The 27,919-nt window shown below is 34.8% G+C and overlaps 5 protein-coding genes across 11 annotated transcripts in view; 2 read left to right on the forward strand and 3 right to left on the reverse strand.

The window, feature by feature from the left end:
• On the forward strand, window positions 223-5,925 carry LOC18600060 (peroxisome biogenesis protein 12). Its single transcript, XM_007030315.2, has 10 exons — window positions 223-639; window positions 1,098-1,203; window positions 2,073-2,221; window positions 2,435-2,684; window positions 3,072-3,181; window positions 3,420-3,494; window positions 3,617-3,703; window positions 4,316-4,402; window positions 4,772-4,909; window positions 5,530-5,925. The coding sequence occupies exons 1-10, from the start codon at window positions 532-534 to the stop codon at window positions 5,599-5,601; spliced, it is 1,182 nt and encodes a 393-aa protein (XP_007030377.2). The 5' UTR covers window positions 223-531; the 3' UTR covers window positions 5,602-5,925.
• Window positions 6,268-8,234, reverse strand: LOC18600061 (neurofilament medium polypeptide). Its single transcript, XM_007030316.2, has 4 exons — window positions 7,953-8,234; window positions 7,779-7,858; window positions 6,639-7,686; window positions 6,268-6,561 (listed from the first exon to the last, which is right to left on the reverse strand). Exons 1-4 carry the CDS (start codon window positions 8,037-8,039, stop codon window positions 6,481-6,483), a joined length of 1,296 nt encoding a protein of 431 aa, XP_007030378.1. The 5' UTR covers window positions 8,040-8,234; the 3' UTR covers window positions 6,268-6,480.
• On the forward strand, window positions 10,766-15,672 carry LOC18600062. Of its 3 annotated transcripts, none has more exons than XM_018121496.1 (9): window positions 10,766-10,863; window positions 11,346-11,912; window positions 12,721-13,112; window positions 13,643-13,892; window positions 14,005-14,170; window positions 14,262-14,364; window positions 14,535-14,663; window positions 14,907-15,122; window positions 15,233-15,645. In XM_018121496.1, exons 2-9 carry the CDS (start codon window positions 11,681-11,683, stop codon window positions 15,509-15,511), a joined length of 1,767 nt encoding a protein of 588 aa, XP_017976985.1. In that variant the 5' UTR covers window positions 10,766-10,863; window positions 11,346-11,680; the 3' UTR covers window positions 15,512-15,645. The 3 variants fall into 3 exon arrangements, with proteins under 3 accessions (XP_017976985.1, XP_007030384.2, XP_007030385.2); XM_007030322.2 differs by lacking the exon at window positions 10,766-10,863 and adding an exon at window positions 10,923-11,142 and having other exon boundaries at window positions 15,233-15,672; XM_007030323.2 differs by lacking the exon at window positions 10,766-10,863 and adding an exon at window positions 11,004-11,242.
• LOC18600063 lies at window positions 15,913-20,758 on the reverse strand. 2 transcript variants are annotated; one of them, XM_007030325.2, is made up of 4 exons: window positions 20,346-20,758; window positions 19,906-20,038; window positions 18,109-19,770; window positions 15,913-16,607 (listed from the first exon to the last, which is right to left on the reverse strand). In XM_007030325.2, exons 3-4 carry the CDS (start codon window positions 19,699-19,701, stop codon window positions 16,224-16,226), a joined length of 1,977 nt encoding a protein of 658 aa, XP_007030387.2. In that variant the 5' UTR covers window positions 19,702-19,770; window positions 19,906-20,038; window positions 20,346-20,758; the 3' UTR covers window positions 15,913-16,223. The 2 variants fall into 2 exon arrangements, with proteins under 2 accessions (XP_007030387.2, XP_007030388.2); XM_007030326.2 differs by having other exon boundaries at window positions 18,109-20,038.
• The window catches only part of LOC18600065 (diphthine--ammonia ligase), a 5,522-nt gene continuing 3,556 nt past the window's right edge, over window positions 25,954-27,919 (reverse strand). For all 4 annotated transcript variants that reach the window (XM_018122158.1, XM_018122159.1, XM_018122160.1 and 1 more), the window contains 3 exons: window positions 27,328-27,665; window positions 26,757-27,114; window positions 25,954-26,503 (listed from right to left, as the gene is read on the reverse strand). In XM_018122158.1, the coding sequence (XP_017977647.1) occupies window positions 26,288-26,503; window positions 26,757-27,114; window positions 27,328-27,665 (912 nt within the window). In that variant the 3' untranslated portion in view covers window positions 25,954-26,287. The remainder of the gene's footprint in view (window positions 26,504-26,756; window positions 27,115-27,327; window positions 27,666-27,919) is intronic.

Below are 27,919 nucleotides of genomic sequence, written 5' to 3' on the forward strand. Positions count from 1 at the left end.
CTATGGAATATTACACACAGATTCATTTCGTCCATATTTTTATTTTTAAGAAAATGATGTAACCCAGCAATATTCACCACAGATTCAACATCACTTGCATGAAGTCCAAGAGATTTGGTACTTGGTGGAAATTAGAAACTGTTAAGGAAACAAACAGTCAAAAGGTCAATGGGATGGACCAAAATATAAGAATTTTTCCTATTCTTATTTGAATATTGTAACCAATCCCAATATATTAAAATTAAGAAAACAAAAGGGCAAATGTTCTTATCCTCCATTTGTATTCTTTTTTCCAACAATCAGAAACTGGCACTGGTAACTAGTAACCCCCTCTAACCGGCTAACCCAGACCTTGAAACTCGAGAAGTTTGTCGTCAGCAAACAACTGCACCAAAAGAGGAAGAAACTAATCTTCTTCAAACAAACCCAAAATTATATTCATAAAAGAATCTGCGTAGACCCAAATCAAGAAAAATCAAAGCGGGAAAGTTTTACAAGAAGAGAAAGCAGCAGCAGCAGAAGAAGAAGAAGATGCTGTTTCAAGTGGGAGGACAAGGGGCTCGTCCCACCTTCTTTGAAATGGCTGCTGCTCAGCAACTCCCCTCTAGTCTCCGTGGAGCCCTCACTTACTCAATTGGGGTAAGCCTCCACCTATCTGTCTTTACATACCAAAAAAGGAAAACAATTTTTTTTGTATATCCATGAGATACCCATTATAGTTTTCCTTTCTCAAAATTGCTCAGTTTTTGTAAAGATTTTGCCTCCTCAATGAGTGGGTCAATCTTGGTTTTTTGTAAATATCCTTGTTTCTGTGGGTTTTTTTTTCACTGTTTTCTTTTTCTGAAATTTTTAGAATAAATATATTGATTGCTTTTGTTAAGTACCAGGAAAACAGGCTTCACTTGAAAGTACCTTTTTTTTTTCTTATTGTTTAATGGAAGTTCGTTAACTGATTGTTTTGCCATTCGAAGCATTACTTGCTATGGAACTATTTTGCTCGACTTGGTACAATAACTAAAAGATTTTTCATGACTGCAATTAGTGTTGTTATAGGTACATGAGATTAAATATTTTAAGGTTTATGTGTGAATTGATAGGTATTGGCATTGAGAAGACCTTTTCTTCATAAGGTGTTAGACTATGAAGATGAATTCTTTGCTTTGCTGATGTTGGTTCTTGAGACTCATAGCTTACGAACTACAGGTTTCCTTCTTTAATTTTTTAGCTTCTGGTTTCTACTGCTACTTGATTGCTTTTCAAGGTATTTTTGCATCGCATATATTTGCGCTTCCTCATCACCACTTTTTTACATAGTGTTTTATGTATCTGATTTTAGTTTAATTCCAATGAATTTGTTTTCTTCTCTTAAAGTTTAATAGTCATTCTGATTTCACCCCATATTTATGAACATTGCCTTTGTCATACCTATGGCAATATTAGTTATCTTCTCGTGTGTGTCTCTGTGACTATGAATCTGTTTTTGTTGCTTCCCTGTGAAATGTAATGTAATCTATGATGGTAGAGAATGAGTTAAAAATTGCTCAATGTAATTGTCCCTTCCCTGCACCTAATGAAGTTTATTCCCTTCTATATGGAGATGTTGAATGTCAAGGTTGTGGGTGTATAGGAGATAAAAGGAGACATTTTTGGAATCTTGTGGTGATGTTCATTCTGATTGTTAGAATTTGAAATCTGGACCTATTTCAATTTGAAGGCGAAGTTACATGATCTGGCACACGCCATCTATTGGTCATAATATATAAAATGAATTTTCCTTGGTTGCTTATATTAACATTAATGAACCTTTAGCCTGAACCAACCAGCTTCTTGGTGGGAAGAAGTGGCAGTACATGATCATTTAATGTATATGCAAAACTATCATTTTTAGCTCCTAGAGGATAACATCTTGTTAACGAGTTTCTTATTTTGGAAGCTTATAATAATGCCCACTACGTGTTGGTTGCAGTGTTTGGTTGCAAATTTTACTCTGAATTTTCTTATAATTTGCAGTTTGAAGATGCATCTTTGACTCCATTCTTGAGACTCACTTTTCTAATATACATTTTATACAGATGCTTCTTTTTCTGAGTCTCTATATGGTTTGCGGAGGAGAGCAGCAAAAATAAGAACAAAACAGGCTGACATCCGATCAAAGTCTAGCGATGGAATCCAACACTCTGGTTTAGAAAGGCGTCAAAGAGTTCTTTCAGTTGTATTTTTGGTAGAATTCTGTTTCTTTGTTTCTTATGTTTTAAGATTCTCAGAACAAATTAATCTACGAAAACTCTTGTGTTAGAGTGATTGTGTTTTTGTTGGAGAGAATTACTGCGTGTATTGATAATTTTAACTCATTTCCATGCTCTTATTACCAGTTTCCCTCCAACAACCTCTTCTGGATGCAATAGTAATTTTTGGTTTTGATGTATCTGTCTAGGTTGTGTTGCCGTACTTTAAGTCAATATTGCATTCAATTTATAACAAAGAAAGGGAAGCCAGGCTTCAAGCAAGTTTATGGGGTCCTGGTGATGGAAGATTTGAAGATGTTGACTATTTTGACGAAGGAGAGGCTTCTATTGCATCAAGAACATCAACAGAAACAGAAGGATCAATGAGAACACGGTTGGCAAAGAATATTCAGAAAATTATAGGCGCATGCTATCCATGGGTTCATGCTACCACTGAAGGTGTGTGCAGATTTAAGTTATCATTTTTTATCCCCATTTGCAAGAATGCTGGTAATTTATTAATCCAATCATGGTTCATGGACTACCAGAACCTAAAGTGGAACTTGTGATTGACAAAGTTAGGAGTGAGCAATGATAGGTTATGGTGACCAACTAATAATTTAATAGCTAAATGGTGGTTGCTGGCCATGCAATTCTCTTTCATGTTTCTACAAGCTTATCTAGTAAAAGTCTCCATGTCAGTAGTGTAGGTTTTGTGATAGTGTGCAAGCATGGTTATATTTGTTATATTTTCTGGGAGGAGCTATCTTTATTAGCTGTTTTGAGCAAGCTTTGCTTGAATGTTCAGTAACATGCTTAATTCTAATCTTGAGTTTGATGGTGCAGGACTAACATTTAGTTATCAGCTTTTATATCTGCTGGATGCTACTGGCTTCTATTCTGTTGGATTACATGCACTTGGGATTCATGTGTGTCGAGCAACAGGGCAAGAATTGGTATTATATTCAACTATAATTTCTATCGTATATCTCCATCTTTAATTATATTAATTTCCATGTAGCAGTTCTTCTTTATTTCATACTTTTTCCATGTCCTATTCATGTGCACACACATGGACACTTGGTTGCAGAAGACTTAAAAATGTCAATAGTAACTTATTTGTTTGGAATTCAGTTCTTATATGTAATATATATACACACATATACTCAATGTACATATTTGATGTCAAGATAGATGGATACTTCTTCTAGAATTTCCAAAATTCGAAGTCGTGAACGTGAGAGGCTTCGGGGTCCTCCATGGTTAAAGGTATGTTTTATAAATATTTTAATTAGGACCATAAAGATTGTTTACCAAAGTTGTTTATCTAACTTTACCTAATCATGTTATGTTAAAGTTTAGCATATTGATTAGACATATGATTTCTGCAGGCAGTACAAGGAACATTGCTTAAATGTGCATATGCAGTGCTGGACTATGCACAAACTGGTTTAATTGCTGCAGTATTCATCTTTAAAGTGAGTGTAGTTTACTGGTTATAAAATTTACTGTCCTTTGTGGTTTTACGGATGCTATATACTAACTATATCTGGAAAACACAAAATATGCAAAAATTTATAGATATTACATTCTCAAAGGGAAAATCTTTAATAACTGGACCAAACCAAACTAAATCGATCAGTTTCCATGCTAAATTAATCAGTTTCTCAAGTTTTTAGTGAAAACACCGGGCACTACCATTATGTAAATACCATGGTGGACTCCTAACATTCTTTCATAGATACATTTTATCGATACTTCTGCAGTTGTGCTTCAACCTTCATTCACTTTCCTGGACTTTAGTTCGACTAACCCTCCAAAATATAATAGTAATGAAATAAGACTGGATGGCATCACTGAGGTTATGATAGGCATCTCTGAGGTTATGATGGATATCAATTAAATCTGAGACTTCTTAAAGTTGGCTTCCTCTCCAAACTTAATACTCATGTGTTAACTATTCTTTGTTTCTTGAAACCAGTTGACGTCTTGTCATATGATGTTCAACTGTTTTTTGGGAAACAGTAATCGAAATAGCTATGATTTCCTTTTCAATATAGATCATCTTAGTTTGTGTGAAATAATTATAGATGATGGAATGGTGGTATCAATCTGCTGAGGAGAGAATGTCAGCTCCAACTGTGTATCCCCCACCTCCACCTCCGCCACCCCCAAAGGTGAGGACCCACCTCTCTCTATCTCTCACACATGGGCATGCATGCACACGCGCACAGAACCAGTCCTCAGTATTTGGTGGATAATATTTCCCTTAGTAAAATGGAGAATTATGTATGAGCATTTACATATGTTTCAATGTATCTGTTGATGGATATTAAATCTGGGATGTGTCACCAAGGATGTGAAGGCATTGTTTTTTTTTTTATATTGCATTTATGCTTTGTCATAAACTATGTGATTGTTTGAGGATTTTGGCAGCACTTTCTGTTTATCAAATATCAATCAGAAAATAGAAGAAATAAGAAAAGACAAGCTTTTGTTGCTATGTTGCTGAAAAAAACCAAAAATTTGATTTATCATTTATGCAGGTTGCCAAAGATGGAATCCCCTTGCCGCCTGATAGAACAATCTGCCCATTGTGCTCACAGAAGCGTGCAAATCCATCAGTAGTTACAGTTTCGGGATTTGTCTTCTGTTATGCTTGCATACACAAGTATGTTTCTCAGGTAAGGCCTTCAAACCCTATTTTTTGAACCAAATGAACCGTTTCACAATGTGCATCTGATGATATGTAGGGAAACTTGCCAAAAGGGCTTGATATAATGTATGAATTCCTTTAGGATACCTTTAATTGTATCATAAAATTGGTGTCATATTTTCTTTCAGCTATCCATTCTCAAGTGAAACTTCGCTAGACTCCCTTTGAAGTAATAAGGAGTAAGCATTAATAGAGTAGTCTAATAAAATAGGAGGTATTATCTTCTTAAGCGACCTTTTATCTTCGGCTTCTTTAAGCAAATATAGAACTATGTTTTATGTAGTTCGTAATGAGAAGCAATTTCTTGCTGTTCCAACTTCTATGGAAATTCAAGGAAGCCCACCTCTTAAACCAAAGGTTCCATATACTGCCATGAAACATCTAAAGGTTTATTTTGTGCATTTTACAGTTTTAGTTGTTTTTACTAGTTCACAAAGTCGATTTGGGATAAACTAAAGAAGATAAAGAACTAAGTATGCATGCTTGTAGATTGTTTGTGTTGATCTTCATCTTTAGTTTTATTCTATTTTGAGTAGATTTTTTACCCTGAAGCACTTACTTGATTTGTGCTGTATTTCATTGCCACAGTATAAGCGCTGCCCAGTCACATTAATGCCAGCAGATGTTGACCAGATAAGGCGGCTCTTTCATGATGTGTAAAATTCTTGCTGGGTATTAGGGTGTAAATTAATTAATTTCATAGGAAGTATTCAACAGTCAAATCATTGTGAAATTAAAGATGCCAAAGGGCAACAAGGCCACGACAAGCACACAAAATAATGTAGGGAATTTCTTGTTTTTGTGCTATTCTGTTGCCATTATTTTTGGCGTTTTCAAAAGTTCTGTTATGAAACATTTAGATCATTTTGAAACTACAGATATCCAACCATGGTCATTGTTCCCCATGGAAACACCATTTGTACACATCGAAAACTCCATGTATAAAAGTCATTGTTTTATTATTCTAATTCTGTAGTTCCCATACATGATGCAACCTATTAGATGGTGGTTTCTATTTATCAGAATAACATTTGGTTTGACTACTTGCAAACTGTATGAAACTATTTCCCAAAATGTGATGGCTTGGTTTGATTTGATTGTTGTATATATCCCCAACTTGTAAGCCATTTCTGTACTTTGTGAATTTATCATTTTGCCTCGTGCTTGTGGATGCTACTAGCTTTTGCTCTACTGGAAACTTATGGATTGATATGTGATTATGATCAACGATTAGTAACACAACTTTTGTGCTAATCTATGATTCAAACAACGCTAGAACTGTAAACAGCTTTGACTACCATCACAATGTTCTTAGAAGCTTGAATATAATGCCGTGATCCAACCGTTTGACCATCAGACTTTATTCGAACAAGAAATCATTTACAGAGAAGTTCAGGAAGATACAATACAAGAAGCAGTTAGATTCACTAAAGGAAATAAGCAACAGGCAAACATATAAACAAACAAAAGCATTCATAGGAATGCTGCAAAAAAGAGAACATTACATCTACCAGAACGTCTCATAATTGCAGAGACATGTTATACCCCTTTAATCTCTCTCTTCAAATCTCTCTCCAACCTCGCCTCAAATGGTATTGCATTCCACTTCAGTCTCTCATCCTGCACAACCAAAATTATAAATCAGTTCCAACATATGTAAAATGCATATGGATACCAGGAAAGCTCACTTCCTATACCAGCATGTTTCTGCTCCTTGTTCTCGGTGTTCCTTTGCTAGGAAAGCTTGAATCAGAATTTATTGTCTGGCCAGTATGACTCCAGTAGCTCCCAACAGTCCCTATAATAGGTGTTTCATCTGGACTCTGGCTCCTGCGCTTTCTTGGGGATGTAGATGCAGAATGTTGTTTGAGCTCTTCCATTGTCAATGCTCCTAAAATAGGTCTATCTTCATGACTTCTTGGTGAATTTGTTTTCTTGGATGCTGAATTCCCAACTGAATTAGTACTAGCCTTAGAATTCGGTGTGTTTTCAGGTTCCACTAACCAGCTGGAAAGACTTGTGTCAACAGCAGTTTCTTGGCCTACCGGCTTGTTGTCTTTGGAACAGAGTTTTGAACTGAAAGTTGTAAACTTAAAACTAGGCTCCGGACTAACTGGTATATGAAATTCTTGCTCTAGAGTGAAGTTCTCCTTTTCGTGCTGCTTCAATGGCATGCCTGCTTTTGATTTGACTTCTTTCCACTGAGCAAGATTTTCCACTGGATTCAAAACTGATTGAACGTACTGAGCACCCTTATCTTTCCCATTTCGATTTAATCCAGTTGGCTTGACTTCCTCAATAGGTGATTTATCAACTGGCATTGGACTTGTAACTTCCTTCTCTTCTGATTCAACTTCACAAACTTGTTTCCTAGACTCTATTGACAAAGAAAATAGTGACTCAGATGACTCTTCTATGACCAATTGTGGCTCATTTTCAGCCTTTCCATCCTCATTATCATCATCTAAATCACTAACTTCTAAATCCACATCTTCCAATTCATCCTCACTTTCAGCACTGTTCTGATATCTATCATTTTGAGACTTACAAATTTCATTTGAAGTAGTCAAATAAAGAACAGGAGATCTGCTTCCTTCAGCCGTTTCTTTACTCTCCTCATCCTCATGATTTTTCAACAATTTGTCAGAAGACACAGCAGGCAATTCCTCATCATGAGTCCTCACATTCAAATCAAATGTCACCTTCTTTTTACCACTGTAGTTCAACAGCTCCCCGAGCTTCTCTCTACATAAATTGATATGAAACAAGCAAATTAACACGCGCATGCAACATAAACAAGCAAATAAATGCATAAGGCTTGCTACACCCTAACTTACTTCTTCACTGCAATAGGGTCAAAGGGTATCTTAAAATCTTCTTCCTTAGTGGATTGAATAGCTTCAATAGCTTCACCTTTCTGCATGGAACAAATTTCAAGAAAGTATAAAATACCCAAAAAAGAAAAAGAACCCCAGAAATCATAAAGCCAGGAAAGTGAAGAAAAAACTAACCTGATGATCATTAGAGAAAGTCCCATCCACCAAATGCTGGTGTTTTTTATTCTTGGAAGCAGAAAAACAAGCAAAAAAGCAACCCATTATTAGCCTTATTGACTTGCTTATAAAAGTTCCCTTTAATATTTCTTTTTCAACTCACAGAAAAGGACCCCCAGGACTAGATAACAGTCTTCATGGAGATTGAAAGAGAAATGAAGGAGAAAGAGAAGTGGTTGAAGGAATTTGAAGAAGGTAAGACATGAAAGAATATGACCGTTGGTGTGGGGAGGGCTTTGTTTAAAATTTGTATGGGCTTCATTTAAAGTGAAGGCAGATTTGTGGCACTGAGTTTAAGGACTGAAACTGAAAAGCTTCTTTTTTACTTCGGGCTTTAAAGTTGGGGGGACCAAAAGGATCTGGGCTTTCTTTTTTTTTTTTTGTTTCTTTCATTTGTAATCAAATTCGATTATAAATAATAATTATTAAATTTAATTTTTATAAACAATATATGAATTCAAAATTATTTGGTGAGTTATTATTACTAGATTTGTGGCACCCCATTAGGTTGATGGTATATATATTGTCACTGTATAGATTTCATATAATATTAATGAATAAAATATTATCACTTCATTGAGTAAATCAAATTTAAAAGTTAAAAATCTTAAAAGATAACTATCCATAATTTTAAAAATATTTATTTTAAAAAAAATTAAATTTTTAGATTTACATATTTATAAAATTAAACCATTGTGAAAATGCATCAAATATAAACCTCATTAATTAAATAATTTAATTAATTTAGGTGCATCAATTGATATATAGATTAGTGTGGAGAGGTGATGGCCACCCTAATGAAAGCCTAACTTACACTAAAAAATTGGGTTCTACCCCACTTTCCATTAGCTTTCCATTAGATTAGCATTTAGGGTTTAGAGTTTAGAGTAAAGAGGGGCTACCATTTTGAGGTGTGAAAGATTTCAAGATGTACATACAGCAGTTATAATCTGAAATTTAGGAATTTTTATTGAAATATTTACTTATCAATATTTAAAAAAAACAAATAATACCTTAACTTAAAAATATATATTTTTCCCCATAAATATCACCTTAATAATAAATAATAAATACTTAAATGGATGAATCCCAGCAGACGGACGGCCGGCCACCTCGGAGATCGCTGGAGTCTCATCTGACTCTTGTGGGCCCCCACATGTTTGGACTTGACTTTTTGGGATTAAAGATTATCAACGGCTCTGGTTAGAGGATAACGAGATTACTCCAACCACACATGATTGCATAGCTTAAGGCTTAAGATGCAAGATTACCAATCTAAAGTGTTACGCAATATACCATCTCCTGGGCTTCTCCATGAATTAAAGAGGGTTATAGCAATAATTGAAGCAGTGCAATTAGTTTATTCAAGCTTACCTATGAATATGTGAGCATTGAAGATAATCATAACCCATACCCTCTTATGATTTAACAACCCAAGTTTTCTTAATTTAATGATAAGATATTAAGGGTAAGTATCGCATTATTTAAAAGTGGTTTTGTCAACTACTGCCCATAGCTTGAATTTTCCTTGTAAATTCACCAAACCTTTTCACCTCCAACTCAAAAAGGTTGCAGTCTTCAACATTGCCCCAGCCACTAGCCATATCTTTTATTGGTCCTGGCCACTTCGAATGAGCTGTGATCATGTTTGATAATGAAACAACGGCGGGAGTTGGGGGGACCCCCCACTCTTTGAGACGTGGGACCACTTTGTTCGGGCATGCTGAATAGATTCTCACCTGCTCCAGAATGACACAGTTTGCTTAGTTTGGGTGTCAGTGTTGCATTTCTTTCTTAGACGGAAGAGGCTGACAATGAAACTTGTTAGAAAAGAGGAAAAGAAATCTTAATTGTGTACCGCTAAAACTTCTCACTGTGCATGTTATGGAAAGAGATATATACGTGAGGTTATTTATAATCTAATACTATAAGATATTGTAATTTAATTAAGCAATACTGTTGTACTATAACTCCAACTACCTTCTATTGTTATGACAAAACTCATAGGTAATATTTGATATTTTATAATATAATATAATTATAAGTAATATGATTGTAAATAATATAATTATAAATAATGTGATTGTAGAAAAAATAATATTATGATATTTAATATATAAATAAAATAATAATTAAAATATAAAAAAATATTGTTATAGCGTTTGATTTATAAATATTTTATTAAAAATATAATATTAATTTTTTAAATTATTTTTTATTTATTAAAATATATTTTTTATTATTAATTTTTATATAATATCATCTCTTAANATATATTTTATTTTTATTTTTATTATAATATTATATATTTATTTTCATTTTTTTAATAAAATTTTTTATATTATATATTTATTTTAATTTTTTTACTTATATTATATAAATTTTAATTTTTAATATTGTATTTTATTTCAATTTTTATATTTTGTTTTAATATTTTTATTTTAAAATATTTTTAACAAAATAATAAAATTAAAAAATAAAAATATTTTTAATAATATTATAAAATATAATGTAATGTGATTGTATTAATTTTGAACTAAAATCTCGTTATTTCTCTTAATTGTAATATGATTACATTATAATTTTATATTATTATAATAATATATTATAAAATAAATATTATAATATAATTTAATTAATTACATTAAAAAAAAACGTGCTTTCACTTTGTTCATAGTAAACGCCACCATAATTCTATCCAAAAAAATGAATGCGTGCAGTTTACCCTGCGAACAGTCAGAGTGTGTGATCATTTATGTGACATGTCTGTTTCTGTGTTTTGTTCTTTGAGAAAACTGAAACATGGTTAGTTTCCCAAGGTGTTTCCTTTTTCTCCTATTTTGGCTTTTTCTTCCTGAGTTTGGTTGAGGTTTGTACCCTTTCCTTTTTTTACTGAAGATATAATTAAAAAATGATAGTGGTGACCACACATTTTATTGTGTTCTTCCTTTGTGGGGTGTTTCGGGTAAAATGCTTCAGTAGGATTCTTATCTTGTGTCCTTTTGTTTTCTAGTATTCTTTTTGTGGCATCTGTCTTTTTGCATGTTATCTCTTGTATGTATCCTCAAAGGCTCTTGAATGCAAGGTTTCTCTGTATCATTTTCCTGTTACTGCAAAATATCCTATCATTTTTAAACTTCAATTTGAGGTTATCACTTTCTTCTTCTTCTTCTTCTTCTTTTTGACTGTTTTTTCTGGGGTTTATCTCTTTTACTGTTCTGCAATCCTCTGTTATTGAATTTCACCTTGTAAGACCTTTGTATGGTTTTTCCAGGTTATTATGGCCTTGGATTATTTATTTTCTTCCTTCTGGTGTCAATTCTGATGAAAAATTTTCAATTTATGTTGCAGCTGTAACGAAAAGATAGGAGTGGACCACCAGGCTAAGGAGTTATTAAAGGTGAAGTGAATGGTTGAGAATTTGAGAGTGACAATTAAGTGAATGTGTTTTTTTTTTCTTTGCTTTGATTGGTTGGACGTGAACCAACTTCCAGGCATCATCTGTTTCCAGATGAAATATCAACGAAGTTAAAACTATCATATGTTTTCATGTGATTATAGTTGAATGTTGGTTGGCATGCCATGACATTCTAGACAAAAGAAAGCAGTTAATGAAGGGTTTTCTTTCTTCCTGGAAGTTGTGATACGCTTTGAAAAAAAGGGAAAAAGGTAAGTAAGGGAAGAACATGGAGCCAACAAACCAGAAGTTTTTGGAGAGAGTGGTTTCCCAAAGAGCTTTGCAAATGGGCAGTTCATTTCCATGCCAAATTTGTGTGGTGGGTTTCCTCTGTGGAGTTTGTCTGACGTCTTTGTTCCTGGCTGCTCTTACTTCACTTGGTACTTATGGGTTTGGTGGGATTTCATTTTCATCCATATCAATGGGAATTTCTCCATTGAATTCAAGTTCAGAGATAATCAGTAAGTTAAATTTCCTCTCTGTTATATTTCTTCATATGTTAGTTCCAACATAGACTGTATCTTTAAAATTTATCTGCTATGTGCATTTTTTCCCTCATCTTCTGGTTAGATTAGACCAAAATATTTAAGGAAAATTCTTATGAAAGAGATGGAGCTATCTATACTCACAGTATTAAAGGGATTTTTTTGGTAAATAATGGAGAAGATACTTGGCTGGAAGTTTGAAGATTCAGTTAATAGGTGCAGAATTGAGTTTTTATTATTTCCTGATAATGAAATGATGTTTCATCAAATACGGAAATTCCTGGTGAATTTCAGTCAAAATTTGACAGATTAATGCAGGGAATGATGAAGATGATCTTAGGGTGTACTTGAAGCAACCAAAAGTTGGAATGACTTGTTGCACACATTTGTTGTTTACTTCTTTAGTTGATGATTTTGGACTTAAGTCTCTAGATAATCATAATTAGTACATTAATGTGGTTCACTTAAAATACTTTAGCTAGAAGTCAGCATCCCAACTTTGGGACTTGTGAATGTTCAGTGGCAAGCAAGCAATGTTGGGAGTTTCAAGATATTTGTTCATGGATCTTGCTTTCATCCCTTTTTCCTTCTTTCTTTTTTCCTAGAAAGAGAGGAAGCCACTAGTGAAAAGGAACAGCCAGCACCACTAAGAATTTCGGTGGTCGTTAAAATCCGTCATCCTTGAATCAGTGACAATCATGGACTTGCAATAGATTTGCATTTGAGAATTTCTTGATTGTGAATTTGTTTTAACATCAATGCATTTTCCTCTATTGAATTGTAGATGTTGGTACTAGTATAGACTGCAAATTTAAACTAAAAGAAACAGAGAAATGGGTGGTTTCCCAGCAAAGGAAAACAGAGAGTGATGATGAGAGAGTTTCTTTACTGACTGAAGCTTGGGGTGCTTTACTAACTGATAAGGCGGATGAAGAAAGCAAGTTCTTGCAAAGGTTTGGACTCAGTAAATCCAGTATACCAAATGCCCCTCATTTAGATAACTGCAAATTAAGTGCTCGGGTGAATAAGCGTCTTGACACACGTGCTGGAGCTGAGAGATTTCCTCCATGGACAACTTGGAAGGGTTCATTAGACATGTTTCCAGCAACTGCAGCTAATGAGCAAATTAGGCACTTCAGGCATCAAGCCATATCTGAAGGTGCTTATCCTCCATGGGTATGTTCCTAAGCTACATAATCCCTGGACACATGCAAGACATAATCATACAACTTGAAATTATGGTGTATATTTGCATTTAATTTAAAATTTTGTAATTTAGGCATATGAAGAGACTTTACGAATAGAGTCAACTCATGATTAATTGTTGGAACTAACTGTAGGAACCCTCCAACAAATACTTTGTTTCATTATACTCAGCCACCAAATGTTGGAATTATTGTCCATTTCTTCTTTCCATTTTGTAGCTAGGATCGAGCCTTTTATGCAGCTGCCTAGATACCAAGTATAACCAGTGAGATCAAGTTTCTGTCTACGTTGTGATGATTCTACCTTGTTCCCTCTGCCACATTTTAGTTAACCTGTCTGTATGATAAAGACTATTCAAAGCATGATGCTAATGTCAATTCATGTTCAATGCTATATGAATACTGTCATGTTCTTTCCTGGAATTAAGAAACCATTCGTTCTTCTATAAAATGATATATGCTTTGCTTCTTAAACATTTTAAAATTTGGGACCTTTCTCAGATTGTGGGATCAGATGAAGAAAACTATCCTCTTACCAGGAAAGTGCAGCGTGACATTTGGATCCATCAGCATCCAGTAAACTGCCGTGATCCTACTGTAAAATTTCTTGTGGCTGACTGGGAAACATTACCTGGCTTTGGCATTGGGGCGCAGTTTGCTGGCATGTGTGGGCTTCTTGCTATCGCAATCAACGAGAAAAGGGTGCTTGTTACCAACTACTACAATCGTGCTGACCACGATGGTTGTAAAGGTATGAACCGTATGAATTTATTGCTTGCTACATGACATTTTGTGGGAATTAATCGTATGAGAACTGGAAGAATGACCTTGCTATTTGTATTGTCATGATGTTTGTACTTTAGGATCATCACGCTCTAGTTGGTCTTGCTACTTCTTCCCAGAGACATCCCAGGAATGCCGAGACCGTGCATTTGAGCTTATGCAAACCAAAGAGGCCTGGGAAAAGGGAATTATAAAAGGAAAAGAAAATTACAATTCAAAGGAAATATGGACAGGGAGGATTCCAAGGTAAGCATTTGCAATTTGCATGTACGAATTTTGTATTTGACTTGCACTTGGAAATCATATCTTAAGTCAGTGAATGCACTATTTGATACAGGGTATGGGGTGATCCTTGGAGTTATTTGCAGCCTACAACGGAGATAAATGGGACTTTAATTGCTTTTCACCGTAAAATGGATCGAAGGTGGTGGAGAGCACAGGTACAACTCAAGATTATTTACATATTTGGCTGCCATCTGTTTTCCTTTCCAACATGAAGTCTTTGAAGTATTGATTTGGAGCATGTATGCATACATAGACACGCCTTGTTTCATATGAGAATGCCATGCTGTAACGATGGACTCATCAGAATACCATTCATCATTGACAGGCTGTTCGCTACCTAATGAGATTTCAAACAGAGTACACCTGTGGCTTATTGAACATTGCTCGCCATGCTGCATTTGGGAAGGAAGCTGCAAAAATGGTTCTTGCAACTATTGACAGAGAGTGGCCAAAGGTTTGTTCATCTTAGCCAGAATCTTCCAGTCTCCAGGTTGATAGTCTCTCCGTTGGTGCTTGCTTGTCTAATGGACATGAGGGTACTTACTTGACAAATAGAATGAACAGGAGAGATGAGCTGATGTTCATCCATACTCATATGTGATGGAAGCTAACTAGAAAGAACTAGTATCATGCATGCTAAACTCATTATTGTTTAAATTTCACTTGAGACTATTGCTAATTAGAGCTCTCATCGCAGGTGATTACGAACAAGCCAAAGACAGATATTGAAGAATTTGTGTGGTCAAATCACAAACCTTGGGTCCCCAGGCCATTGCTAAGTATGCATGTAAGAATGGGAGATAAGGCATGTGAAATGAAAGTGGTTGAATTTGAAGGATACATGGAACTTGCTGACCATATCCGAAAGCGATTTCCACATCTCAACAACATTTGGCTCTCCACAGAAATGCAGGTTAGCATTTGGAAATTGAAAAATAAATAAGAACAAGAATGAATGAATGAATGAATGTGTTGCTGTTATGCATGTATCTAATATCACGAATGATCTAAACTTAATCTCAGGAAGTGATCGATAAAACAAAATCATACCCTCATTGGAACTTCTACTACACAAACGTGACACGCCAAGTGAGAAACATAGCAATGGCTACATATGAGGCAAGTCTTGGAAGGAAAACCAGCACAAACTATCCTCTGGTTAATTTCTTGATGGCAGCGGAATCAGACTTTTTTATTGGAGCATTGGGATCCACATGGTGCTTTCTCATAGATGGCATGAGGAACACTGGAGGAAAAGTAATGGCCGGATATTTAAGCGTCAATAAGGATAGGTTCTGGTAGGGAAATCTGAGAACCAGAGATTAGATAGGCATGTAGATCAGATCCATCTACAGCAATTATTTTTGTTTGTACATACCCATATGTATATACATATTACCAATGCAATATGTAGATATAGTGGATATCATTTCCGGAAAAATTTTGGTACTAAGTTCCATGCATTGGGTCTTCTTGAGAAGAAGTATTTACTTCTACTCCCCCAAGGTTAAATTTTTAGTGAAGCTTTTGAGAACAAAGAGGTCAAAAACGACTTCCACCAAAACCAGGAAAATGATAGGTTGAAAATTTGACCCAGCTTTAAACGAAAGTTCCCATGGCTGTTGCCTAGACGACAGATGGGGGAAAAAGAGCAAGAAAAATGAAGGATTCAACAGCTACAATGACTTAGAATGACAGGAAAAGGAATACCAATCACAAAAAATGAAAATTGGATGACCATGGGCTTAGATACAAAGATTGATGTCCAAGAAAAATTAGAATTGAAACAAGCTATTAAAGAAACGAGGAGATTTTGTCCCTCTCCAATTTCACATCACATAACAATACAACAACAGAAGAAGACAAGGCTCTTCTTAATCAAAGTGATCCCCTATCATTCTGCAAATCAACTGCCCCATAATGCAAAGTGGGAATTAGAAAAATGTCAGATGGGTACAGGGAGGAGCCTTACCTCCTCTTTCTCTTCCAGGTGCCACTGAAGGGGGTAAAGTAATTATTCTTCCACCTCTTCATTCACCTGACGGGCTCCATCCCCACCTTTGGCTGCTGCCTGCCTTTTGTGCTTCTTGCTTTTGGCTTTCTTGGCTTTCATGCGACGTTTTTTCTCATTGGCATCAACCCAGGTATAATCGGATGGTATGTGGAAAGGATCAACCTCATCCTTATACCGGTGACTATCACTATCACTTGACTGGCCACCACGACTCCCCCTCATCCATGAAATCCATGATGTTGAACCCTCTGATTCCTTTGACTTGGCATCCTGAAAATGTGCTGGACTGGAAAGAGGTGTCGAGAACTCCTCCATGGGCTGAAGCTCCTCAAATTTCGTAAAAGTGACAAGAACTCGAATTGTTGGGACAATAGGGATGGCAACCTGGAAAGGGGAGAATGAGACATCAACGTGAATTCATTGAAAGCTCATCGAATTTCATAAAAGTGATGACTCAAATATATAAAAATTCTTACATTACTAATGGTATTGTTTTGGTCATTAGCACCACTTTCTATGTTCTTGCATAACAATTTCCACAGATTACCAATTAAAATGAAGATCTTGTACATTAGGGCCATTTTCAAAAGTCACTCATGATTGAAGAGTGTTAAAGAAAACAGACAATAGAAACCGTCAATAACAAATTGGGAAGTATTTTGCCTCAGTATAATGCACAAAGCAATAGGCTAAACTAAAAATGCAAATGTAGACATGTAAATAGTACCCAAAACCCCACACTTGTCATGTCTGATGATATACATATTTTACTGTAGAGGTTCTGCACAGATTCCAGAAATCTTGCAAACCTAAATATAAATGTAAAAAGTGGCTTCTCCTTCAGACCATGACAGTTCCAACATAACTTAAACGTCCAAACCTTAAAAAATATCCTCCTCCACAATCAAGGATACTTTTATAGTTTCAAGAATCCAGTCATTTTGAAACATTAAATGCCAAGACACACAAGCTTCACCTAAAGACTTGAGCTTGGGTCCACAAGCATCAGCACTAATCCATTATGATAGTTGAGGGAATATTGTAGATCCAACAGAAAGAAAGATGTTACACAGCATATTCCCCTCCCAAATATTTATTCATTTTAATTTCTCCACCACCCATGCACAAAAACTACCTCAGCATTCTATCATCAGACACAAACGCCAATAACATGGATTCAGATTACAAGATTAGTATGAGCAATGGGCAAACAACTCCGAAAACTTTCAACTGGAAACAATATATTAAACCATTAGTAATATAAGAATGAGATCTGGTACGTACATATCTCAAGTTTTTCATTACCATTACTTAAGTATTATTCTCAAATAACAATGAGCTCACGTCTACTGTACCTCAACTCACAAGTTATCACATAACAGCCCCCCACTTCTGCACTTTCCAATTTACTAGCCAATCTTCATTAAACGATGTGATTGGATATTAAAACACCATAGCACCAAGGATACCACTAATAGACTCATTTCATATGTTTTATAGCATTCAATATGAAGTAAGTGAGGTTATTAGTTCGCAGGAGACAAGCAAATAAAACTATGGCCGGCAAACTGTTCTTCATTTTGAGTATTTGCTCTAACCTAGGTCCTAAGATAATTTTTCCTGCCTACAGATATAGATTCTTATATATATATATATAGACATCGTGACTACCTCTTTTAGTCAACTGTAAAACCTCAATTCCACTTCAGTGATTCTTATCAACACTTCTTCCCTTCCAACCACCAAAATAAATAAATAAATAAATAAAATAACCAAAATTGCATTGACATTAAAAATAAAGCATGATTTATGCATACAATTTAAAACTAAACTGGATTTTTACCATAAAATTAGATAATTTTTCGAGCATATATCCTAAAATTACCTTGACAGGAAATGTGCCCAAAGGCAGTTTAGTTGTCAAAAGCTCCCTTAGTCTCCTTATAGCCTTGACCTTGTTGGCTAATATGTCAAGTAAAGGCAGGAGTTCCTCCGTCTTTAAAGGAAAATCCGGTGTTAACCACAAAACAGGTCTCAAACCCTTTTTGTACTCACTCTCATGTTTAGCATCAGTAATGCCCCCTTTCTTCTTCTTCTTCTTGCTGCCTTTATCTTTACCCTTCTTCCCATCCACTGTATCTTCCTTTGTAAATTCAGAAGATGATTTCTGACTATCAACTTGTTTCTGATTGCTACCTTCAGGGGCCAACTTTGAGAACTTCTTTAAAATCTTTGAATCCTCAGGATCATCACTATTCTTTGAGACTTTTTTATTCCAGCCAAACCAGCTCTTCTTCTCCTTAGCAACACCATTTGATTCACAATTTTCATAGCAACCTCCTGAACCATTTTCTTGGCAGTCAAGGACTCCATGCTCATCATCATCACCAAAGCCATCTGAATTTCCCATACGAAGCGCTGAATCCAACTGCATCCTTTCCTCAGCTGTCAACACATCATCATACTCATCATTCTCACCACCATTTGCCAACCTTTCTTCATCATCCACAGAAAAAAGTTCTTCATCAGTCATTGCACCAGGAACCCTCCTTGACTTCACACTGACTGTCACATGAAGCATATCATAAACTTTAGCCTTCCAGTTTCCAACCATCTCACTTCTCTCTTGGCGCCTCCAATTCAAATGGGGAACAAGCTCAGCCTGAGTGACATCAATGCCAGGCCTATACATATTAGTTTGAGACATCAATGCTACTTCATGAGCAACCTCTGATTCTGTTGGTTGTGCACCAGCCCCCTCCAGAGCATTTGTAACTTCTTTCTCCTTATGGGCAAGAACAATCAAAGAGCCTGGAGGAAAAGAAAGATTACCATCCTCAGAAGTGTAGCCCTCCCCTAAAAAGAGAAATGTTTGGTCTGATCTTTGAATGCGAAACCCATCAAATCCAGCAAGTGTCATATCAGCACGGAGATTTGAGCCTCGCTTCCAAATACGGTAAGTATCTGATGGTGCAATGCGACCAATAAATGGAATGACTGAACTTTCAAAATGAAAAGTTATCTCCATGTAAAAATCACGGATACGAGCTGCTGAGGCAACAATCCTGGGAAGTCTACGACACCATTTTGCCCAGGCAAGTGGCTGGTAGTGTCGTGCAATAATCATAGCAATCGCCTCTTCCCTTGAGCATACCGCTTCTTGCAAAGCACTCCATCCATGCTCATTCTGAAGACTCCAATCTGCTCCAGCTCCCATCAAAATCTCTGCTGAGATTGGATCTCGCAACCGGACTGCTAAATGCAATGGAGTCTCCCTACCTGGGACATCACGACGATCTATGACAGTTGAGACAGCATCGGCCTGGAGCTCACTCTCAAGAGATTCAGCTTCAGTATTAACCTCACCAGCCTTGGCAAGCCGAGGGAGTGTCGAGATAATGCGCCTAAGCCCAGCATAATCACGACGGGCAACAGCTAAATGGGCAGGACTGTGGGAATACTTGGAAAGATCCTCCATTACACTTAACTCACACTTTAGATTTTTATCCCTAGGCTATGATTTCCTCCATCTCCAATACCCCTAACACTAAAAACATAAAAATTAACAAACACCCACTTACACCTTTGTCTCAAATTCTCCAAAACAACAACCTTAAGATAAAATATTCTATTTTTTCAAAGGTTCCACAACTGACAAGATTAGGGCTTTTAGTAAACTAACTCTTCCAAAATGAAATTGAAGTTACAAAAAACCACGGCAATGCTGTAACTTCTTCACCATTGTTCAAATGCCTTCCACTTTTTCATCCTCAGTTCCATTTACAATGAAGTTAAAGCTTCCACAGAGGTCAAATCTGTAATGTAAGCCCCCAAAAAACGTCGAAACAAAACTATGAGCTCAAATAAATAAATTTTCCATATTACCATAAAAAAATTTGCTCGCTCTTTTTACACGAATACATAAATTATTAAACTTCCTTTTTAAAAAAATCCAGACACCTACATTTTCGCTATCGTAAACTAAATTAAATTTCACATATTTTTTAAAAAAACAACACCAAAAATTGTCATTCATTCTCCTTTCCTCTTCATTTATTTTCCTTCATTTCCTAAGCAACCAAACAAAAAATAAAAGAAAATAATAATAAAAAAAAGACAAACCTGAGGAAGCAGAAGCAGCATCTAATTAAAGATCCGAAACCCGACCCGATCGATTAGGTTTTTCTTTCCCTTTCAATTCGGCTTTAGAATAGATTGTAACTTTAAAGAGAGAGAGAGGGGTTAAATCGGACGGTTAACGTCAATTTCAAGATATAGGATCCGACTGGTCACAATCTTAATCTTTGAAACAGTGCTCCCCTACACAACCCGAGTCGACTCAATCCTCCATCCAACTCGTTGCTTGACTCAGATCTCTTGCTCTCTCTCTCTCTCTCACTGAAAAATCTTTTTTTTTTTTGCTATTGAAGTTTCTCTCTCTACAAATGTATCTATTTTGATTTTCTATCCACCCATTTCTTTTTCCCTCTGCATATTTCCTGGTCGCGTCTCTTCACTTTTTCGCTACTCTCTCTCTTTTCCTCTTGCGGTTCTGAAACGCTAAATGCCCCTCGTTTTGGTGCGAAATTACCCTTTCTGCCATTCACAGCAGTTATTTTGCCGGGACAGATTCACTGTAACTGAAAAACCCTCCTCCATTTGAAATATAATTCCAGAATTATTTTTTAAAAAATAAATTAAAATTTTCTAAAATAAAACACTTATTTTTATTAAATTATTAAGTTTCTTTCATTTTCCAATTATTTATTCAATGCACAATTTTTGTACATGGATAACTAGTACTTCAACAACTTCATTTAATTAACTTCAGAATTCAATTTTATGAGATATTTTTTTTCTTTTTTTTTCCTCTTTTGTGGAAAGAAAAATAATTACTTTCACTTCCCTGCTGTCATTTTTTTTCCATGTTCGGTCTCGTCGTCACAGGAAACTTTAGCACCCGTAAAATTTAATTTGCCCCTCGGTCTTGACAAAATTTACCCTCGTTGCCATTTCAGTTGGCTTCTTTCCCGTTCTTAAAAGATCTTGAAATTTAGTTGAAAGATCAAAGGGTTGTCCGATGCTGACTCGGAATTCAGCACCGGCAAAATCAAAGGAAGTACTGTTCAAACAAGGCCTCCTAAATTAATTTCGCAATTTTTTCAAAACCCTATTATATAAAAAAAAACATACGGATCGATATTATATTTTTAACTCATTTTTATTAGATAGTACATTTAATCTCGGATTAAATAATTTAAAATGTGTTATTAGTTTCTTAAACTATTAAGATAATTAAATAAAAAAAAACTCGAAACAATTTTGTTAACTTAATTCATCTCAGATTGAAAAAATCAAGCAAGTTAAATCATTTTTAACTAAACTTGGTGAAGAATATATTAACTAAAAATAAAATTGGATGTGAAAAATCCAATATAAAAGTGTAAAATATTTGGGGTGGCAAATCGGAGTATGGTAAGAGTTAGAGAAAAATCCTCCACTAATTTATAAAATTAATTATTAAATAATTTCAAAAAGAAAGACGATTTGTGATTGTATTCTCATAAAAAGTTAATTAATATTATATTACGAATACCCATAATTTAGTCAAAAGATCGAAAAAAAGGTATAAGTCGTATTCGACTTCAAATATTATACTAAAATAAATTAAATAAAATAAATTAAAAATGAAAGGAACAATAATTATAGAGAAGGTCTGAAAATGGAAGCAGTGGATTTGCATCACCCAATCTCTTTGGAACCACCTAAGCTTCACGTGAAATCTGATTGCCCTTCTGTACTTTCCAAAGGGCATTTAAAACTAGTATATTTTTTTCTTAATTTGCCATTACTATGACTTGTTCCTACTCCCAAATTACTATCATTTTTTGTTCTTCTTGAAAAAAGCCCAAATAGAGAAAATGCACCATTGATTTATTCTATATATATATTTATTTATTTTTTATTTCTATTTTTAGGTTTTTCATAGTCCAAATTGATTGATTTCTTGGGCAATTTTTATCACAAATTTTAAGATGAAATGTTCATTTTAATTCTTTATCTCAATTTTGATCAATTAATTTTTATATTCTTTAAAACGGATCATATCGAGAATAATTATTTAATTTGTTGTGTTGGCGTGATTATTAGGTTTACGTATGCTGACATGAAATATCTTTTTCTAAAAAAAAATTGTCATCATATGTCAAATGCGAAATAAATCATTAATTTGTTTTTTGTATTTTCTTTTCCCTTTTCTTAACCCTAAGCCCAAACAATCCTAATTAATCTAAGTAAATATCATTTCCCAAAACCAAATTAGTAAAAAGAAAAAAAATGTAGAAAGGACAGTATCATTTGGTTTGTATAGTTGAATGATTCTACAGTGGTAGGCTTGATTTGATATAAATTTCTCACTTAATAAATAAATAAATAAAAACTTTTCTCCTTTCTCTTATTTGCTTTTGAGAAAAGTTAAAGAATTAAACTTTAGATTTTGAATCAAGTAAGAATCTTATTATCAATAATCAAGGACTTTGTTCCCTCAAAAGTAAAAAAGTCATAAATTAAGTTTCATATTAATTTTAACTTACCCCCTAAATTTTCCAAGGAACTATCTTCAAAATGAAGGAAGCAACACAAACTATAAACAACATAATAATGAAGAAAAATATAATTATAAATTAAATTACGCGATAATTGTAAGATTAAATAATTTTTATTTACTTTATTTTATTATTTATTTATTTATTTTTCATTTGAACTTTAAATAATGATCATAAAAATATACAACCACCTACCTCCAATAACTCCCATGTAACTTAACTTAATGCAAAAGTCAGAAGGATTGAGTCATCAAAACCCTACCAGGAGTCCTGAAAAGCTTCAAGCTTGATCCATGACTGTGCCATCATGTTTATTAAAGAATGGGGTGGGGAAAATAATTAAGAAAGGGCCTCCTTTTCCAATACACTCGAAGAACCCCATTACTCATGACCAAGCAAAACAGTTTGCCTCTTTTTTTTCCTTGTTTAGCTTTAATGTTTGACCTGATCAGTGCCCTATTCCTAACGTAGTTTCTGCAAAAAGCCATGCTTCTCTTTACTAACCTTTTGTATTTTATTATGGTTTTGCTTCTTTTTTTTTTAATATTTTTTGTGGGGTTGTTGGTGTGGACTATAAAGGATGAGGTCCATATGATATCAATGGTAGTGAGGTTTGAGCTCAAAATGTTGGGAAATGTCCCTCTTTTATGCTTCTCAACCAGTACAAAATTTGTGGGGGGGGTGCTATCTTTTGCCTTAACACACACATGCTTTGCCCTTAAGACTGTCCCTGGTCCCCTTTTTTCCCCATGTGAGCTGTGGTTCCTCAACAAAGAGTCTCAAAAACCTTTTGTAATTTTGTGCCTTTGCTTTTCTTTTATTAGTGAAAGGACCCTTACTTTGGCCATGGAAACAAACTGAAAAAACTTAGCACTTCTCACTTTCTTTTGCCCAAGACAGGGGCTGTGGGTTCAAAAATCTGATTCCAAATCTCTGCCTGTCCAAGGTCACTTTCACAATTTTATGGCTGATCATGAAACAATGGTCTGTTAAGGGTACGTTGGCAACTGTCACCATTGTTGATTATGAATCTGAGGGTGATATGATGGCAACTGAGCCTTGTACCAGAGAAAAACAAGCTATAATTTGTCCTGTTGGTGACAACTCCTAAGTTTCTTTGAATTATTGGGATAAAGTTATATTTGTTAGTTTCTGTCATCTTTGGGGTCTTAAGCTTTACATTACTATACACATAAAAGGAAGAAAGAGAAAAAAAGAGTGAGCTAACAATGAATAGTTTATGTACTTGCTTAGCTCATAACTTGTGCATTTTATGTGATATTTATATACTATAATATTAGGCTTGAGTGAACTAGATAAAGAGATTAGACAATACAAACTATTTTGGGACTTAGAGTAGTTATGAGAATAAACTTGTGAAGGGGAGATACAGATCAAAATTACAGGGGAAAAATGACCCAAGGCTAAGGGGTAGGCCTTGCCAAGGTTAAATTGCCCCTAAAACAGAAAGTTCCTCAAGAAAAGCTGGGCCTTCTTATTCCTACTTATGGAACTTCTTCCTTCTTCATCATCTTTCTTTCTTAATTTTTGGTGAAAGCATGACGAGAGAGATTTGAACCATTACCAATGTCAAGTTGTTAGGGGTGGAGTAGTTAGATTTGGATTAAAAAAATGACAACCCATCTCTTAAAAAACATGAAAAATAATATTAATACTCATTTATATACTCTCGATCGATGTATTTTATGAAATGTAATTCTAAAATCGAGTGTAAAATTATATTTCAATGTGATTAAAAAAATTACATAAGTGCCACTAATAAAAGGAGATGAAAAGTGAGAAAACAAGGTGATAACCAAAGACATAAACAGGTCTCCAAAATTTGACTTGAAAACTTTTGTTGCCAAGAACTATGGGACAGAAGATAAGCAAATTGCTGGTAAGCAGTCCTTTTGATTTTGCTTCATCCTATGGAAAGCTACTTATAACTAATTACTAAAAAATCTATAGCAGACTCCTTAAAAGGACAAACTAGAGGATGTGACTTTGGCTTAGAGTTTTTCAAAATATGAACAATAAGACATGGTCAAGGTTTTCCATTATGAAGATTTGATGTTTTGCAATCAAATTAGTAGGATGTTGGGGTGACAAAACCTAACTCATATCATTTGAATCATTTTCTTAATAATGAAATGAAGACATCTCACATGCAAATTGTCCCATTTTGGAAAAATCATTAAAGTACTCTTTATTAGTCATTTTCATTCTTATTTTATTACTTTAGTTGTATAATTTTTGTGCATGTTGATTTATAAAAAAAATAAAATAAAATATTTAGACATCTCTAAGTTTTGATCAAAATTACACGAAAATTCATTAATTTAAAAAATAAACACTCAGGCCTAATAGCATTAACAAAAAAAGTAAAAAAACTAAAATACCTTTTCCTCTTTCTCTCAATTTTTCTTTTTTTTTTCAAACAATTTGTTCCACCGGCAATGTTCCCTTACACCGACCAACCGTCCCATGACTAAATCTGGCACTCCCCGACGTCAAGGAGCGCCAGATCTAGCGCGATATGGAGCTCCAGATTAGAGGAGCACGACAACTCCCCTAATGGAGCACGACAACTCTCTCAAAGTTTATATAAGAGTTTTTTTTTTAAGAAAGAAAAAAATAAAATTTTATAAAATATTGTAATTTTTAGCATGTTTGATGGTAAAATTGTCAAAAAAAAAATTACCACATCAACAAAATAATAGAAATCTTAACATTTGAGTAACAATTTGACTTATGTGTCCAGCAACAGATATTTTTTTAAAATGAAATATTTATTTTTCAAACTAATAAACCTCCATATAATTTTGATCAAAACTTAAAAATGTCAAAATATTTTACCAAAAAAACTATGTAGATTTATTGAATAAAAGTATATAATTTATAATCAAACTTTGTCCAATGATTTACTAATTTAGTAAGGTTAGCTGTCATGGCTTTCACATGTCAACCTTAGGTATTTGTCACACTATAGCAAAAGAAAATGCTAATAAAATATCAAAGTGCCATGTTACTTCTGATTGGGTGGTGATGATGAGGGGCTTTCTCCTATGGTATTCTGCAGGAAATTCTCAGTCAGAATTACTATCAATTGAGACAGAAATTACGAACCAGCCTTTTGCACCAAGAATAACTGACTTTACCAAGAAATTCTCAATCAGAATATACCCATAAATCATGCAATTTACATTGAAATTGACTTTACCAAGATTCTTTATATTCCTTGCAAGTAGATTACTACTTATTTGTACCTGGTAATGTGAGAGATTAATTGTCATGAAATCTTACAAATAAATAGACAGATAGAATTTCTCCTTCAAAAGCAAAGCACACCAGGGTGACTGTTTCAGTATTCCTTTTTAACTTTCGAAAATGAATCTTTTTTTCTGTTAACTAATCCATCCCTTGGAGCAAAAAGATGATGCTACTTGAAGTAGGTGGTCAAGATTTCCGGGCGAACAGCTCACAGGTGATTATATCTTCTGTGCATGCAGCAGACTTTCCAGCACCTAGCACAGGAACAAGATTGAAGATGGACTTCCCACCAACTTTAGCACTACCACTCATCTGATCAAGTTCCTTAAACGCGTCTGTGAACAAAAGTGACAATGTCTCCAAAGGCACATGAAGGTTTGGTGGGTAGTAGAATCTCAAACTCTAGAAAAAATGGGGAAATAAATGTGAGGAACTATACTGAAAACAGGAAGGCGTTAATAACAAATAAAACAAGAGAATTTATAAAATAAATGACAGAACCGCAAGTGAGAACCCCAGGAACCATGAAACAAAATCTAACATTGTGAAATTTTCTTGATGAATCTTGAGAAGCATTTTTCTAACTAAAGATCAACAGGATAGAACTCTATATAGAATCAATGTTAATAACAAGGCATTTGCTTAAGAAACTTACCATGGTGTCTTTCCAAGAGAAACCATTTTCCATAATGAATTTGTCAAGAACATAGATGCAGAATCTAGATATTCTTTTCATTTGGCCCTCTGTGAGATAATTGCGATGATTCCCATTGCTCCAATCAGCATTCATAGAATCAGAACAAATCTTCAGGGCAACTGCACCTGTGATAGACAAAACAACTGCACATATCTTTCCATGAATGACAAATTTCTGAATACAAGAATCGTGCCAGTCTGCAGGTTGGAAACCAAAATAACTGTGTGCCATTACACCAGAAAGGTCATTCAAAGTTTCTTCAGTCGTTTCTGATGTCTCTGGGACATAAAGAATAGGCTTTACTTCTACAAGTGCTCTGCAATACCAAAAATAAAAGGTGATGGAATGCCATGTGGTTATGCAATGCATATCATTACTTATTCAACTAGTCGTTCAGTAAAAAATTCTAGTGACACAGCTGCCAGAAAAAGAAAAACACAGAATTTCAAGGTGAAAACTTCCTTTTTACAAGTCAGTTCATCAGCATCCTTATTATTCATTGGAAAGTTCAGACATATGGACCACTTACCCTTTTGGCAGATCTGGAACTAGGACATAAAGAAAAATAGGATCAAGCACTTCGGGTTTTCTCCCTTCATCCAAATGAGAAAGGTTAATTTGTTTCAGAAATGAATCCAGCTTGTCGTGGATTTTGGGTCTCTCGTCTGATGAAATATTTGTCGAGCAGTAAACCACAAAAATAATAGCAGATGTAGATATTGAGCAGTTAAAGCATTTTGCTACTGCCTCACTGTTTTGTAGTGCCTGCTCAAGTTCTGCAGTGGGGCCTCCACCACAAAGAGTCATTGTAGGTGGATTGAGTCCCAATTGACCAGCCATGTGGAGTATCTCCATATGCAAAGTTGCCTAAAAGTAAAACTGATCAAATTAAAAGTTGACTAGACTGCAGGCTGATAGAAACAATGCTATATTCATCTAGATATCAAGTATGAACCAAAAAAAAAAAAAAGAGAGAACCAGTCATCTTTTAACATTTAGCACGAGACCTCTTATAATCTATGATTCTGAAGGGATCCCAAACCAATCTCATTTCATCAAGAAAATCATCACCATGCATACACTCCATCCCCACCATTCCCCCACCTCACCCCACCCACAAC

Source organism: Theobroma cacao, chromosome 5 (assembly GCF_000208745.1).
Source record: "Theobroma cacao cultivar B97-61/B2 chromosome 5, Criollo_cocoa_genome_V2, whole genome shotgun sequence".
Taxonomy (NCBI): domain Eukaryota; kingdom Viridiplantae; phylum Streptophyta; class Magnoliopsida; order Malvales; family Malvaceae; genus Theobroma; species Theobroma cacao.

Excerpts from the sequence above, each read along its gene's own strand:
- LOC18600063 (XM_007030325.2), bottom strand. The coding sequence starts at position 19,701 with ATGGAGGATCTTTCCAAGTATTCCCACAGTCCTGCCCATTTAGCTGTT. Across the intron at positions 16,608-18,108 it reads TGGGCACATTTCCTGTCAAG|GTTGCCATCCCTATTGTCCC; the intron begins GTAATTTTAGGA and ends TCCCCTTTCCAG.
- LOC18600061 (XM_007030316.2), bottom strand. The coding sequence starts at position 8,039 with ATGGGTTGCTTTTTTGCTTGTTTTTCTGCTTCCAAGAATAAAAAACAC. Across the intron at positions 7,859-7,952 it reads CTTTCTCTAATGATCATCAG|AAAGGTGAAGCTATTGAAGC; the intron begins GTTAGTTTTTTC and ends TGTTCCATGCAG. Across the intron at positions 6,562-6,638 it reads CAAGGAGCAGAAACATGCTG|GATGAGAGACTGAAGTGGAA; the intron begins GTATAGGAAGTG and ends TTGGTTGTGCAG.
- LOC18600062 (XM_018121496.1), top strand. The coding sequence starts at position 11,681 with ATGGAGCCAACAAACCAGAAGTTTTTGGAGAGAGTGGTTTCCCAAAGA. Across the intron at positions 14,171-14,261 it reads TGGACAGGGAGGATTCCAAG|GGTATGGGGTGATCCTTGGA; the intron begins GTAAGCATTTGC and ends TATTTGATACAG. Across the intron at positions 14,365-14,534 it reads GAAGGTGGTGGAGAGCACAG|GCTGTTCGCTACCTAATGAG; the intron begins GTACAACTCAAG and ends CATCATTGACAG.
- LOC18600060 (XM_007030315.2), top strand. The coding sequence starts at position 532 with ATGCTGTTTCAAGTGGGAGGACAAGGGGCTCGTCCCACCTTCTTTGAA. Across the intron at positions 640-1,097 it reads CCCTCACTTACTCAATTGGG|GTATTGGCATTGAGAAGACC; the intron begins GTAAGCCTCCAC and ends GTGAATTGATAG. Across the intron at positions 2,685-3,071 it reads GGTTCATGCTACCACTGAAG|GACTAACATTTAGTTATCAG; the intron begins GTGTGTGCAGAT and ends TTGATGGTGCAG.